Raw genomic sequence first — 13,639 nt, forward strand, 5'->3', positions numbered from 1 at the left:
ATTTCTGCCTGTTAATAAGCCCTTGAACAGCTAGAATGTTAAGTAGGAACAAAAAAAAAAAAAGGGAAAATCCCTGCCAGGGTGCAAGCATTGGCATTCTAGAGCTCTAGGAAGAAGGTTGAATGCAGTTCCTGGTCAGACCAAGCGACCTTGAGCTTCAGGCTTGGTTTTCACAACCCGAGAAGCGGGTAGGCAGAGCCAGCTAAGAGCTACATGCAGAGGATCCAGGTGTAGGTTAACTGTTTAAAATTTTGCTCATGCGGTCAAAAACAAAAAACAAAACAAAAAAAAAGACTAGAGATACGCAGTAAAGGAGATCCAGACGGAAAAACCTCTAAATAGGTTACAGTGTGTTTAACAATGTGTGTAGCCTTAAGAAAAGGAAAGGGGTATAGTCATAGAAAAAAATGAATAGTTTATAAAATAAAGTCTTTTATTAAAGAGAGAATAAATGAAAAAAGCCACATAAGATGGGAAATACACAGGTAGTCTGGATCCTGTATGCTATTGTGTTGATTTTGAATTTTTGATTGTGGAAAAGCAAAGGATAGCTGCAAAGAGACCTGGAATTGAAAGAGGACTGTTGAAATAAATCAGCCTATATACTTTTGGAAAGCCTTAACTTTTAAAAAGTTAAAAATTGGCCGGGCGGTAGTGGTGAACGCCTTTAGTCCCAGCACTTGGGAGGCAGAGCCAGGTGGATCTTTGTGAGTTCGAGGCCAGCCTGGTCTACAGAGTGAGATCCAGGAAAGGCACAAAGCGACACAGAGAAAACCAGTCTCGAAAAAACAAAACAAAACATTAAAAATTATATTTGTCAAATGGAAATAAAAAATAATTTGGAGTTTTGTTCCCATAGGAAATGAGGGGCTGTGGGTCAGGTTTGATCAGGTGAGACCTCCTAAAACTTGACAGGAGATCTCTAAAGGTTACTGCTGGTCTTCCCAGGACTTGGTCATTATGTCAAAATTTTCTCTCTGAGACCCTAAAGATACTTTGTCTATAGACAGCAGGAAGAAGTATGGAGAAAGCTATGCCCACATTCCCAAGAGTTATGGGGTATGGGTGGTTTTTGGTTATTTGGTGGGTTATGAATGTTTGTTATCATTTAGGAAAATATAGAGTATTGATACAAATTTAAAGTAATTTTGTTATACTATATATATATATATGTTTCTTCCCTTGTTTGAAGGAGTTGTATATTGATAAAAATTTTAAGGTTATTTTTGTTACCACATATTGTATATATGCTTCTATACTTGTTTAAGGTATTGTATCTACACAGTTTATTTAAAAATATAAGATAAAGTTCTAGTTTTTAAAAGCTATTATTATAATCTATATAGGATAATCAGGAAATATAGGTTGTGGTTAGTCATTTATAACAATCAAATTTGTAGATATGTTAGGTATACTTTCCAGATCATATAGATATATTTTAGATTGACAGATGGTCTTCAAACCTTTCAAACACCTAAAGAATATGGCATTTAAAATGTTTTGTTAACATAAAATTTTCATGACAATGAGTCACATCTGTTCCTGAGAGCACTAATTTACTTCAGAGAAGATGATGGGCATTGAAGAAACTCCTTGTGGAGTTTGCTTTCATTGTGGCAAGGTTAGCCACTGGGCAAAGAAACTGCTCTTGCCTTTGACTGCTGACAATGTGCTCTGCAGACTGGACCTGCAGGACACATAGGAAAGTGACTTTTGAGCTTTGCCAAAACAATGCAGGATAGTCCTTCAAAATTCCTGCTTCATAAAAAAATCTGCCACCGGGAGATGGTGGCACATGCCTGTAATCCCAGCACTCGGGAGGCAGAGGTAGGTGGATCTCTGTGAGTTTGAGGCCAGCCTGGTCTACAAACTGAGTTCCAGGACAGCCTCCAAAGCTACAGAGAAACCCTGTCTCAAAAAAAAAAAAAAAATCTGCCAGATACTCTAGACCTGTAGGCTGAAAATGGATGCCCCAATATTGCAGAGGAACTTTGGGTGACTGTCCAAGCAGCCAAATGTCTCTGTTGTTAGACATTATTACATCCTTTGGGTCTTTGATGGAGTTGAAAACTAGTTAATAGTTGCAGTTTTCCTTAGTTATGATTGAAAGTAAATTATGTATAAAACTTTGGAATCACTAAAATGGATGGATAGTGGTGTGCTTTCTCTGAATTTGCTAAATGTAAATGGACTGAATACTGTAAATGTAACTCATTTTTGATAACTGTTTTTGTTGTATGTAGTTTTACTGTTAAAGTTAAAAACCTTTAATTTTTATTTAGACAAAAAGGGGAAAATGTTGTAGAATATTATTTTAAGGTGTATTACTTTTGTTTATGCTGCATTTAACTCTGTGAAGCTGTTACTTTGCCTGTGTAAAACACCTGAGGGTCTAATAAAGAACTGAACAGCCAACAGTAAGGCAGGAGAGAGAATTAGGTGGGGCTGGCAGGCAGAGAGAATATATAGAAGGAGAAATCTGGGAGGAAAAAAGTAGTCAGAGGAGGAGGACTCCAGGGGACAGCCACCCAGCTACACAGCAAGCCACAGAGTAAGAATAAGATTTACAGAAGTAAGAGAATGGGAAATGTCCAGAGGCAAAAAAACAAATGGGTTAAGTTAAGAAAAGCTGGTTAGAAACAAGAAAGCTAAGGCCGGGCATTAATAATAAAGTGTGCAATTTATTTGGGAGCTGGGTGGCGCCCCCCCCCAAGAGAAAAAAAAAAACATTTAGGTGTGGATTTCTATTTGTTTTTACACAGGTAAAGAACCAAGTATCCACCTTCACAGCAAGGAGGTGCATTACTCCCACCATTCCTCAACATTTCACGGGCATTTCAAAGTCATCCCAGATGACCTGGCAACCACGGGTGGTTGCTTTTTGTTTTGAGGGAAGTATCCACTAAACCTATTGGGTCAAAAACCAAAAACAAGAGACATGGAAGTAAGATGGAAACTTGGTGGGAACGGGGCAGAGGCACAGGTGGAGGGTAAGAGCAGGGATGAGACAACCAGAGCGTATTATATTATAACAACAGAACTGGGTGCTACCAAATGCAAGATTATGGAGAGACAGGAGATAAGAGTGCACAATGGTTCAACCATGTAGTAAAAGTTTGGTCATTGTGGATGCCTGAATTTTGGCAGACTGTGAAAAAGAAGATGCTATTTATACATTTAAACAGGTCCTGGAAGGAAAATATGCTTTTGAGCTCTTGAGTACATTTCTAGGACTTGGATTACTGGGCGGCAAGTAGAACAAAGTCCCCCTAAAACCTCCAAATCTCCAGAACTTATGAATGAAGTTACAATGCCAAGGAGAATTGGAGCTGATAAAGGACACTGGCCAGGTATCCCAACATAACAGAAGGGTCTTTGAGAGGGAAAGGAAGAGAGAAAAGCCAGATTCATACCATGATATAACCTGTTCAGCTGGCTTTCAGGATATAGCAGAGAATAAAGATCAAGGAATGCAGGAGCCTTGGCAGGCTGGAAAGGCCAGAGATTCTTCCTCAGCTCCCACAGAGCACAACCCTGCTGACACTGGTCCTAGCACAGTGAGACCCACTGTCCAAGGGATGTGCTCCTACTGGTTCAGAGTTCTGAGGTGTTTCAAGCTACCGTTTGTGATGACTTGTTATCCTCAGAAACAAACCCAAACCCAAACCCACAACCATAAAGAAACTACAAAACAAACATCACAAAACACCCTACAAACGCAAAACTTTGGTAGACATAAATAACTGGCCAACTTTTACTACATGGTTGAACCATTTTGCATTCCTATCTCTGATATAGTAGTCTAGTCTCTCCATGAGCTTGCATTAGGTAGCACCCAGTTTTGTTGTTTATATTCTGGAGTTAATTTCTTTTTCTGTTTTTGTATTGTTGTTAATTCAATCCAGAGCCTTCTTGGCCATGATTGTTACCAGTGACCTTGGTCCAAAACAAGGAATTATGGGTTCCTGGTGTCTGGTATAAGTAATTAAATGAATGCACACAAACAGTAAAGCAGTGAGAGTTGGCGGGGGGGGGTGGGGGGAGGGGTGGGGGGAAGGGGAGGGAAGATGCTTTTTTTTTTCTAGAAATGAAGCAAAAGATGAAAATGTACTTCAAGAAAACAACAAGATAACTGAGCTAGAATACTCAAGAGACTTCAGCTATTGCTCAGGGTTTCCTCTTTAAGTCCAAGTGGAGGAGTTAGATGCCAAGGGTCAGGTGTGTGATCTTCTATTCAATTGAGCCTAGGGTTATATAAGACAAATCTTAAATGGTATTATTAATAAAAAAAAAAAAAAGAGCCAGATATTGGAATAAAAACTGAAAGATCAGAGGAATAGGACAAGCTACAACCAACCTAACCTTACAAACTCCTCAGCCTCCAGAAAGAGCTACTTCCTGTATACTCACACCTATATACCTTTTTATGCCCTGGCATCTTACTTCCTCTCTCTGCCCAGCTCTATCACTTCCTCTCTGTCTGTACAGACCTCCAGACCTCTATGATTAACTAGTGCTGGGAATTAAAGGTATGTGCCACCACTCTGGTTCTGTTCCCAGTGTGGCCTTGAACTCACAGAGATTCAGATGGATTTCTGCTTCCCAAATGCTAGGATTAAAGGCATGTGCTACCACTACCTGACCTCTATGTTTAAAATAGTGGCTGGCTTTTTCCTCTGATCCCCCAGATAAGCTTTATTGGGGTACACAAATAAAATATCACCACAGGGGTATGTAAACCTTAGTTCACTGGGCACATCCTTTCTCATAATGTTAGCTAGTTTGTGGCTTAACTTGACACAGGCTAGTTAGTTATTTGAGAGAAGGTAACCTCAATTGAAAAATGTTTTCATAAAACCTGCCTGTAGGCAAGCCTGTGGGTTATTTTGTTGATTGATAGTTGATGACAGAGGTGCTACCCATAGGCAAGTTGTCTAGGACGGTATAAGACAGCAGGCTAAGCAAGCCAGGAAGCACAGGCCTGTAAGCAGTGTTCCACCATGGCTTGTTCCTGTTCCTGTCTCCAGGTTCCTGCCCTGTCTGCCCTCAATGATGGGCTTATAAATTGCAAAGTTAAATAAGCTCTTTCCTCTCCAAGTTGCTTGTGGTCATGGTGTTTTATCACCCAAATAGAAACCTTAACTAGGAAACTTATTGATGCATCTGATTTTAATAATATGCACAGACACCAATAGGCATAAGATGATACAAATGATTTATTCCCTAAAAGTTAATTCAAAGGGCATAGGCTGTCTTTTACTGAACACATACCCAAAACCAGTTCAAGCTGGGCTGGCTCATTTTCCTAGTTTCAGGACTCGTTTGGTCACAAGAGGTGAATTACCATGGGCTGCTAGGGAGGAGCAATTTATTACAATTTAGAGCAGTGTTTGTGAGCCAGATGTAGGTGGGGGTTCCAGACTTCTAAATGCTGTGCTAGGATAGGTGTGTGGACACAAGCCACTGGAGCCCCGGGTTGCTAAGTGCTGTGCTAGGATAGGTGTGTGAACACAAGCCACTGGAGCCCCGGGTTGCTAAGTGCTGTGTTAGGATAGGTGTGTGGCACAGGGATGTAAAATGCTTGTCACCAAGCCCGACATTCTGAGCTCGATCTCTGGTAGCAACACCATGGAAGAGAACTGACTTCCATAAGCTGTCACGACCTCCAGTCACCTCAGCATGTGCCCATCACCCCTCACACACATAAGCACTTTTTTTTTTTTTCCAAATACTGTTGGGAAAACTGGGAATCTGCATGGAAAAAAAAAATCCTAAGTGTCTGTCACTCACTAAATATATATATGAGAAGGATTGGAATGGATTAAATTAGACTTGTGAGTTCTTCCTTTGTAGTCTTGCTTGCTCAGCTAACCCCCTTCTCCTTATCTTGAAAAAACAGACACTTAGGAAAAGCTGCTTTAAAGTTAACAGCTCCTCTTCTTTAAAAAATGCTGCTGCAGAGAATGCCTACTGGCCCAGGCAGATTTAAATGGACAAGATAAAACTGTTTTCAACCTATAAAACTGAGAGAACTGAGGCTTGGGCCCCGCTCCTTGGGGTGGATGACACCTGACTTCTCCAACTCTGGGTAGTGCATGCTCGTTTTCCTGCCCATTCACTTTCTGACAATATAGAAATCAACTCAAAAATGGAAAAATGACTAATCCTGAAACACACAATCATCTGAAGAAATTACATGGAATCAGTTCAGGGCATCAGTCTGGGCAAAGACTGTTTGGATAAGATACCAAGAGCACAGACATCGAAAGGAAAAATGTACAAATTGGATTATGCCAAACTAAAGAGTTTTAACAGAGCAAATGAAACTAATGGAAGAGAACTATAGAACAAGAGACAGTGTATTTCTACTCTTGTTTAAGGTATCATGTTTATGTAAATTATTTAAATTGTAACAGACAATTAAGAAATATAGACTAATAATTAGTCTTCTATGATAGTCAAACTTAGAGTCATGATAAATTTTCTAGGTATATATAGATATATTTCAGATAGATAGGTAATCTTCAAACACTTGAAAGACCTACAGAATATGGCATTTTAAATGCCTTAAGAACTTTGACTTTCTATACAATGAGACATGTCTGTTCCTGGCAGCACCAATTTACTTCAAAGTCAAAGATGAGCATTAAAGACACTCCATATGTCCACTCCAATTCAAGAAGAATTGATCTTCTTCTTGGCAAAAATAGCCATTTGGGCAAGAAATTGTTCTTGCCTGGACTGCTTGATGAAATGTTGTATCAACTGGACATGCAGGACCCATAGAAAGGTGACCACTGAACTTTGCAAAGCAAAATGGTCCTTCAGGTTCCTGCTTTGCAGAAGAAACTGCCAGACATTCTACAGGACACAGAGAAAAGTGATTGAGAGACTCTAGACCTGTGGGCTGAAGAAGGATGCCCCAATGTTGCAGAGGAACTTTAGGTAACTGTCTAGGCAGGCAGCTGTCTCTGTCATTCTAGATTTTTGAAAATTGCTTACAATGCACTTCCTGTTTACTTAGATAATATTGTATCCTTCTGAGGTCTTTGAGGTAGTTGAAGACTAGATAGTTATAATTTCCTTAGTTATGATAAAAAATAAATTAGATATGAAACTTTAGACTTACAAATATAGGATAGAATATTTTCTTTAATTTTACAAAATACAAATAGACTAAATACTGTAACTGTAATTCTTGCTTAATAACTGTTTGTTATATGTAATTTTACTATGTTAAAGTTAAACCCTTCCTTTTTGATTAGACAGAAAAGGGAGGTGCTGTGGGATGTTCTGTATGCTGTGAATGTGTTGTGTAAGGGCACACAGGTAATGCCATGGAATACGTGGCAACATACAGATTAACAGAAATGGGCTGAGTTTACGTGTAAGAGCTAGTCAGTGGTAGGCTTGAGCTAATGGCCAAGAAGTTTTAATTAATATACGCCTCTGTGTGTTTACTTGGGTCTGAGTGGCTGCGGACTGGGTGAACAAAGGAAAACTTTCAACTACAGGAAACTGTTCATTCAAAAATGGACTAAACTATTTATCAGAGGTCAAAAACACTATAGTAAAAGAAAAATCCAATTATAAAATGGACAAACAAAATAAATACACAGATCTCAAAGCAATATAAATGACCAGCAGGTATATAAAAATTGTCACAATGAGATCTCATCCCAGTTAGAATGGTGATCATCATTTTAAAAAAATGTTAGCAAAGACACAGGTAGTTTACAATGATAATCATCAAATAAATTCATAATAAATGTTGATGAAAATGTAGAAAAACAGTAACTTTCATACACCATTGGTGAAAATATAAATCAGTATGATTATGAGAACAACTTCCCAAAAAACAATAGAAATGGTACTGTATTATGATCTGGTAGTTCCACTCCTAGGCATATAACCAGTAGAAATGAAATCAGCACATCACAGAGACATGTTTAACGAAGCATTGTTTACAACACTCCAGATATGGACTAGCCAGAGGCCTATCCATGGATGAAGAGAAAGGACAATGCAGTACAGACACAATGGAATGCTATCCAGTCATAAGAGTGACATCTTGCTGGGCAGTGGTGGTGCACACCTTTAATCCCAGCACTTGGGAGGCAGAGGCAGGTGGATCTTTGTGAGTTCAAGGCCAGCCTGGTCTACAGAGCAAGATCTAGGAAAGGCACAAAGGTACACAGAGAAACCCTGTCTCAAAAAAACAAAACAAAACAAACAAAAAAAAGTGACATCATCTATATTACCAAGGAGGAACAAAGGGGCATTATAAGTCAAGCACAGAAAGACAAATATAGCATGTTCTTTCTCACACATGAAGCTAAAAGACTTGGTCTCGAGTTGGGGATTTAGCTCAGTGGTAGAGCACTTGCCTAGCAAGCGCAAGGCCCTGGGTTCGGTCCTCAGCTCCAGAAAAAAAAAAAAAAAAAAGATTTGGTCTCAGAAGAGTAAGAAAAGAACAGTAATTAGTAGAGGCTGAGAAGGATATAGGGAAGGTGGGGATGCAAAGTATAGGTGCAGGGGTAAAACTGGATAGGACAAATTTTCTAATAGTCTACAATACAGTATAATAATAAGTATGGCTGATAAAAACATATACATTTAATAGAGAGGACTCTAAATGTTCTCTACACAAAATGGCTATTTAGTTGATAAGTATGCCAATTACCTTGATTTGATCACACATATTGTAGGAGAGTAATGAAATATCACATTCTACTGTTAAAAAATTTAAGTAATTTAAACACATTTTAGGAAATATGTAGATGTGTCAAGAATATCAATTTTATTGAGAATACAGAATATTTAAGTACAAAAGAATGAAAGCATACACGCATAACCATTAGAAAAGATAACACATTGTTCTAGGACTACTAAGGCACTGGGTACAAATATCTCCTGAAATATGAAGTACCAAGGGTTAATATATCTAAGATTCAGATACTCTAATACAATTTTCAGCCTTCTTAGTCCCTGAAAGGCAGCATTTTAAAAAATATTTATGATATCTTAAAGAAAATAGTATGATAACCCAGCTTCAAATGTATGTTTTAACTTTAAAAATGTTTTGTTTTATCAAGCAATACACAACAAGGCACACTGAAACACAAAAGGTTACACAGTTTGACATGAAACCTCAGAATATTGCTAATTGAGTCACTGTATCAAATATTTTAAAGTTTTTTACTATTAATGTTAGCTTTAACTTTGTAATACATTCCAAAGTATATGCCTCCAGTGTTTTCTGTTTAGTATACAACAAAAACATCTTCAGCTAGACTAAAACTACAATCAGATAACCGTAATATGAAGGAGTTCTGTAGTTCTGATGGCAATAACCCTTTGCTGTTTAGAACATGCAGTCGAGTGACAATGTGGCAGCAGGAAAGTAGACCGAGATCCACAGCAAACCAGCAACTTAGAGATTCCAAATGACTGTAAATGTGTGAGAAATGTACACTTTGGCTGGCAGATCAGCCTCATATATGAAAATATTTTTCTAACTTAGCCCTTTGCTAGATAACTGAGTCAGTGATAAGGCAAAAAGAGCAAAATCTCAAAGCATACAAATAACTTTTGATTGTGATGACCATCTGTGCTCTGGAACTCTTGTATTACATAAAATTGGAGCTGAAAAGAAAAAAAATCTTTTGAATGGAACAATTAAAAAAAACAACATAAGAAGCAAAAATTGTCAAAAGCATTAATTTCACAAAGCTTTTATAGAAAGAGCAAATAGCACATACAGGGTATTTAGCTATGGGACTTTGAAAAAGAAAAAAATAGCAAGCCACGTTGTCTTGAGTATGCATCCTGAGCTCTTATGGATCTGTGCTTGGGCTGGGGATGAGATGCAGCTCAGTTGGTAAAGAACACATAAAGCTCTGGATTAGATTCTTTAGTACAGTATAAACTCAAAAGCCAGACATGCTGGCACACACTGTAATCCCAGCACTTGTAGGCAGAGGAATTTTGATGACCACAAGTTCTGCATCATTCTTACCTACACAGAGTCTGTAACTACCCTAGATATATGATTCTCTGTCTCAAAAGAGAAAAAGAAAAAGAAAAAAAAAAGCTTTCGATAGAACTCAGCAGTAAGAGTGCTTCCTACCATAAGGGAAACTGTAGGCTCAATCCCAAGTATTCAGATACGAGGGAAGAGAGAAAAGGGAATCCATGGGTTTGTCTGACTTCGGAAACAACAGCATGACTCTCCAGGAGTGGAAGGAGGACAACTTTTATTGGGGAGATAGATATGGGAAAACTGGGAGATCTATTTTGTTACACTGGATTACAATGAAGGAATAATAAAGTAAAAAGAACTCTTTTTCATTTAAGGTACAATAAAACCAGTAATAAGTTGTATTTATAATTTATATCTTAAATCCAATACTTCGATCAAAATACATCATTATAAATTCTTTCTTGCAACAAGTAATTACACAAAATACAGGCACCGAGTTCACAGAAGCAGGAACCTTGTTCTGTGGGAACACATTAGAGCACTGCCCTCCCATGACAGGGGCCGGTAGGGCGGAAGACCCACAATGGAACATTCCAACACAACAAATCATGACAGTTTCTTGACAGTACCAACAGTGAAGTGGACAAAGGGTAGTTTAAGTAGGAGGAATAAAACAAGGGACAGAGTACTAAAGGAACTATCAAAAAGGAAAATAAACTGATTTTCAAAAACTGGTAACTCTAACACATCCTAACCCTTTACGTTTGAGATTATCTCTAATTGCTACTCACGCCAACCCTTTGAACTGTGGCCCTCTCTACCTTCCTCTGCAGCTTTATGTCCTTCATTGATTTCATCAGCTCTGAGTTCAACACACACGAGTTCCAGCTGATAGCCTGATTCCCTTATTAAAATAAAAAATTCTCACAAAAATCAATGATTAGTAGAATTAGTCTTTAGAAATGAGCCTAAAATTAAGGTTTTTATTAATAAGATATTTAATTCCGTGATTGTCCATCAAAATTTAGTTTCTAGGGAAACATAAAACACAAAGTTACTCATGGTATCAGCTGTGTCCTAGAACCATGGCAGGGCTGTGAAATACCAGTGGCCTACCCACCCACCCTGCCCCACCTGACATTCTCAGCTGTGAGGTGTTTGAGTCTGCCCATTCATTAACGCTGTAAACACCGAAGACCTCGGACATGGCAGGCGCTACTCTGCCTGCTCAAAGGACAGTGAAGAACAAGGACAGGGTCTCTGCTCTGAAGCTACCTGAGCGTTGGCAGCAGGAGGCAGACAGGGAGCAAGGAAACACAGGGAAGGAAAAGCAAACGGGCGGGGAGTCACAGGTGAGGGGCAGGGCCACAGGACAGGGTGGAAGGACTCTTACTTCTTTCGGTCCTTGTCCTTCTTAATGCTGCTACCTGTCGCCGTAAATGACTGGTTCTGGAAGAGATCGCAGGCAGCTTTCTTCTTACAGAAAGCAATTGATTCTTCCTCCAAAATTCTTCTCTTTTCTTCAAGTTTTATCCTCTCTTGCTGGTGAATTCTTTTGAGATGCTCAAATTTGGCCTGCAGCTGCGAAAGAGAAGGACAGTTCCCACGGTTGGCACTATGTAGCAGCACACAGGCAGGAGTGGTTCTGTCCTAGCAATGCAGTACCTCCCACCCCAATGCAACTCAGCTAGCCTACTGTGCACGCTGCCCGGAAAAGCCTTCACCTGCCACAGGAACTGTAATTAGAGAGTTCCTTTATGTGAGTGAGCCAAATACATAAAAGCCATAGCCTCGGGAACAAAACTTTTGACTGTTTGCTAACATTTTTATATCCTTGCCTTACATTTTAGCCACAAGGCCTATTTAACAAAGATCCTCAAATTTATGCTCAATAAAAATAAGGAACACAAAAGTACAGAAGAAAATTACATAGAACAACAACAAAACTCTTTTGTTACCTTACTGATCCATTTTCCCTCCCCTTACAGATGGGAATCAGGACTACCTTCTTTTCATCAGACACCCATGGGATACTTAAAAGCCAGGGGGCAAAGACACCTGGCCTCTGAACAGCATCTTAGCGTCTAACAGCACACTGCAGCCAGATCCTCTCTGTAGACGAGAAAGGTAGACGAGACGTTCCCCATGACCAGGCTTGTTTTCTTGAAGGGACAACTTCAACTTGTATAAAAGCTATAAACTGGACCCACTGCTGAAACAGTTGAACACTTACATACTTGACCTCGATTCAAATTCCATGGAGAATAAATGTAAGTACTACCTGGCCCTTGTATAACACAGACACCATCAGACAATCTTAAGTTTGAGAACGTCAGAGGGTGGCTCTTCAAAACCAAGCATTCCCTCTCTGGTAGCTTTCCTTTACTTCTGGGTAAAGAGAACAATCAGGGAGGAGAGAGAACTGTTTCTGTCTCCTGTCAATCTCTACTCCAGCACACAATGCAGCCCAGAACGGTAGCTCATCTGATCAACTTGATGTGTGTTCTAAGGAAGACAACAGTGCCAGGTCCTGTCTAGCCCACTCCACTCCACTCCTCTTTCCTCCTTCCTTGCTCCTCCAGGAATAAGTAACCATTTAGAATTACAAGGTTAAATCTGTGTACTTTCTTTCCTGCTCATACAAGATGGTTCCTGACCCCTGGTCACTGGAAGCTCTGCTTTCTTGGCCAGCTCTTGCTTGAATGCTAACACCTGGAAGCTCTCCAAGTCATATAAAACCAAGGGAAAATGAGGAAAGAGCCTGTACAAGAACCCGATGCCTACAGAGTCTCCCGGGACTTACAAAAGACAAAAACTATACTTTTATGGATAGGTAACCTTAGATCACATTATTCCATGAATGTAATTTGGTAAATGTTTTCATTTTGTTCTTTCTTTATGACATTAAGTGACATAAAAAGGAACCAATAAGCAGGAGAGAAAAAAAAAAAACATAAAAAGGATGTAAGTGAAAGGTTTGTGGGAAAAAAAAGGGTTTATGAAAGATGAAATTTAAAGATGGAATATGTATAATGACTAAAGGTTATGAAAATTCCTGAGGTAAAAATCAACACTGATAGAAGAGGTCTACTTTAATCAAAGGAGTCCTCTTAGGATATTGACCAGCTCTTGGTAACACTTACAAAAACTGACTTAAAATGTGTTTAATCAACATAATAACTATATTCTCTCCCACGTTTGTTAAAAATCTGGTTTTGTCTAAGTTTTGTTTGTTACACAAAAGTTAAAACTAAAATCTATCATCCACTCTGTAAGAGGAATGAAACATCCTCTGGGTTTTCAAAACCAGAGCTTGGAGGCCTAAGTCAATAAGGATGAGAAGGCTGTAAGCACAGCCAAAATTTTGGCGCTTGCCAAGCCTCTTAAGGTCAGTCAAGACCTAGGGGGCAGAGAGAGGCTCTTCTAAAAGAGTCCTGTTACTCTGATAAGTCCCTGTCTTCGTGACCAGACAGGACAAGAAGAGCCCAGTGACTGGATCTAACCAGTCACATCCTGCACAGAGAGAATCAGGAGGGAGGGAGCATCCCCTTCTAAGGGAAGCCACACGGTTTGCAAGACCCTGACCATTCTTATGGACAAAGATATCATTCAACGTGTAGGAAAAAAATGAGCAAAGCCAAGGGGCTCCTCTTAACT

General features: G+C 39.2%; 1 protein-coding gene across 4 annotated transcripts in view; it reads right to left on the reverse strand.

The window, feature by feature from the left end:
- Positions 1 to 8,777: 8,777 nt before the first annotated feature.
- The window catches only part of Septin10 (septin 10), a 59,671-nt gene continuing 54,809 nt past the window's right edge, over positions 8,778 to 13,639 (reverse strand). For all 4 annotated transcript variants that reach the window (XM_036167295.1, XM_036167296.1, XM_036167297.1 and 1 more), the window contains exons 9-10: positions 11,376 to 11,563; positions 8,778 to 9,645 (exon numbers count right to left, since the gene is read on the reverse strand). In XM_036167295.1, coding sequence (XP_036023188.1) covers positions 9,630 to 9,645; positions 11,376 to 11,563 — 204 coding nt within the window. In that variant the 3' untranslated portion in view covers positions 8,778 to 9,629. The remainder of the gene's footprint in view (positions 9,646 to 11,375; positions 11,564 to 13,639) is intronic.

The sequence above is a fragment of the Onychomys torridus genome, chromosome 18, assembly GCF_903995425.1.
Source record: "Onychomys torridus chromosome 18, mOncTor1.1, whole genome shotgun sequence".
Taxonomy (NCBI): domain Eukaryota; kingdom Metazoa; phylum Chordata; class Mammalia; order Rodentia; family Cricetidae; genus Onychomys; species Onychomys torridus.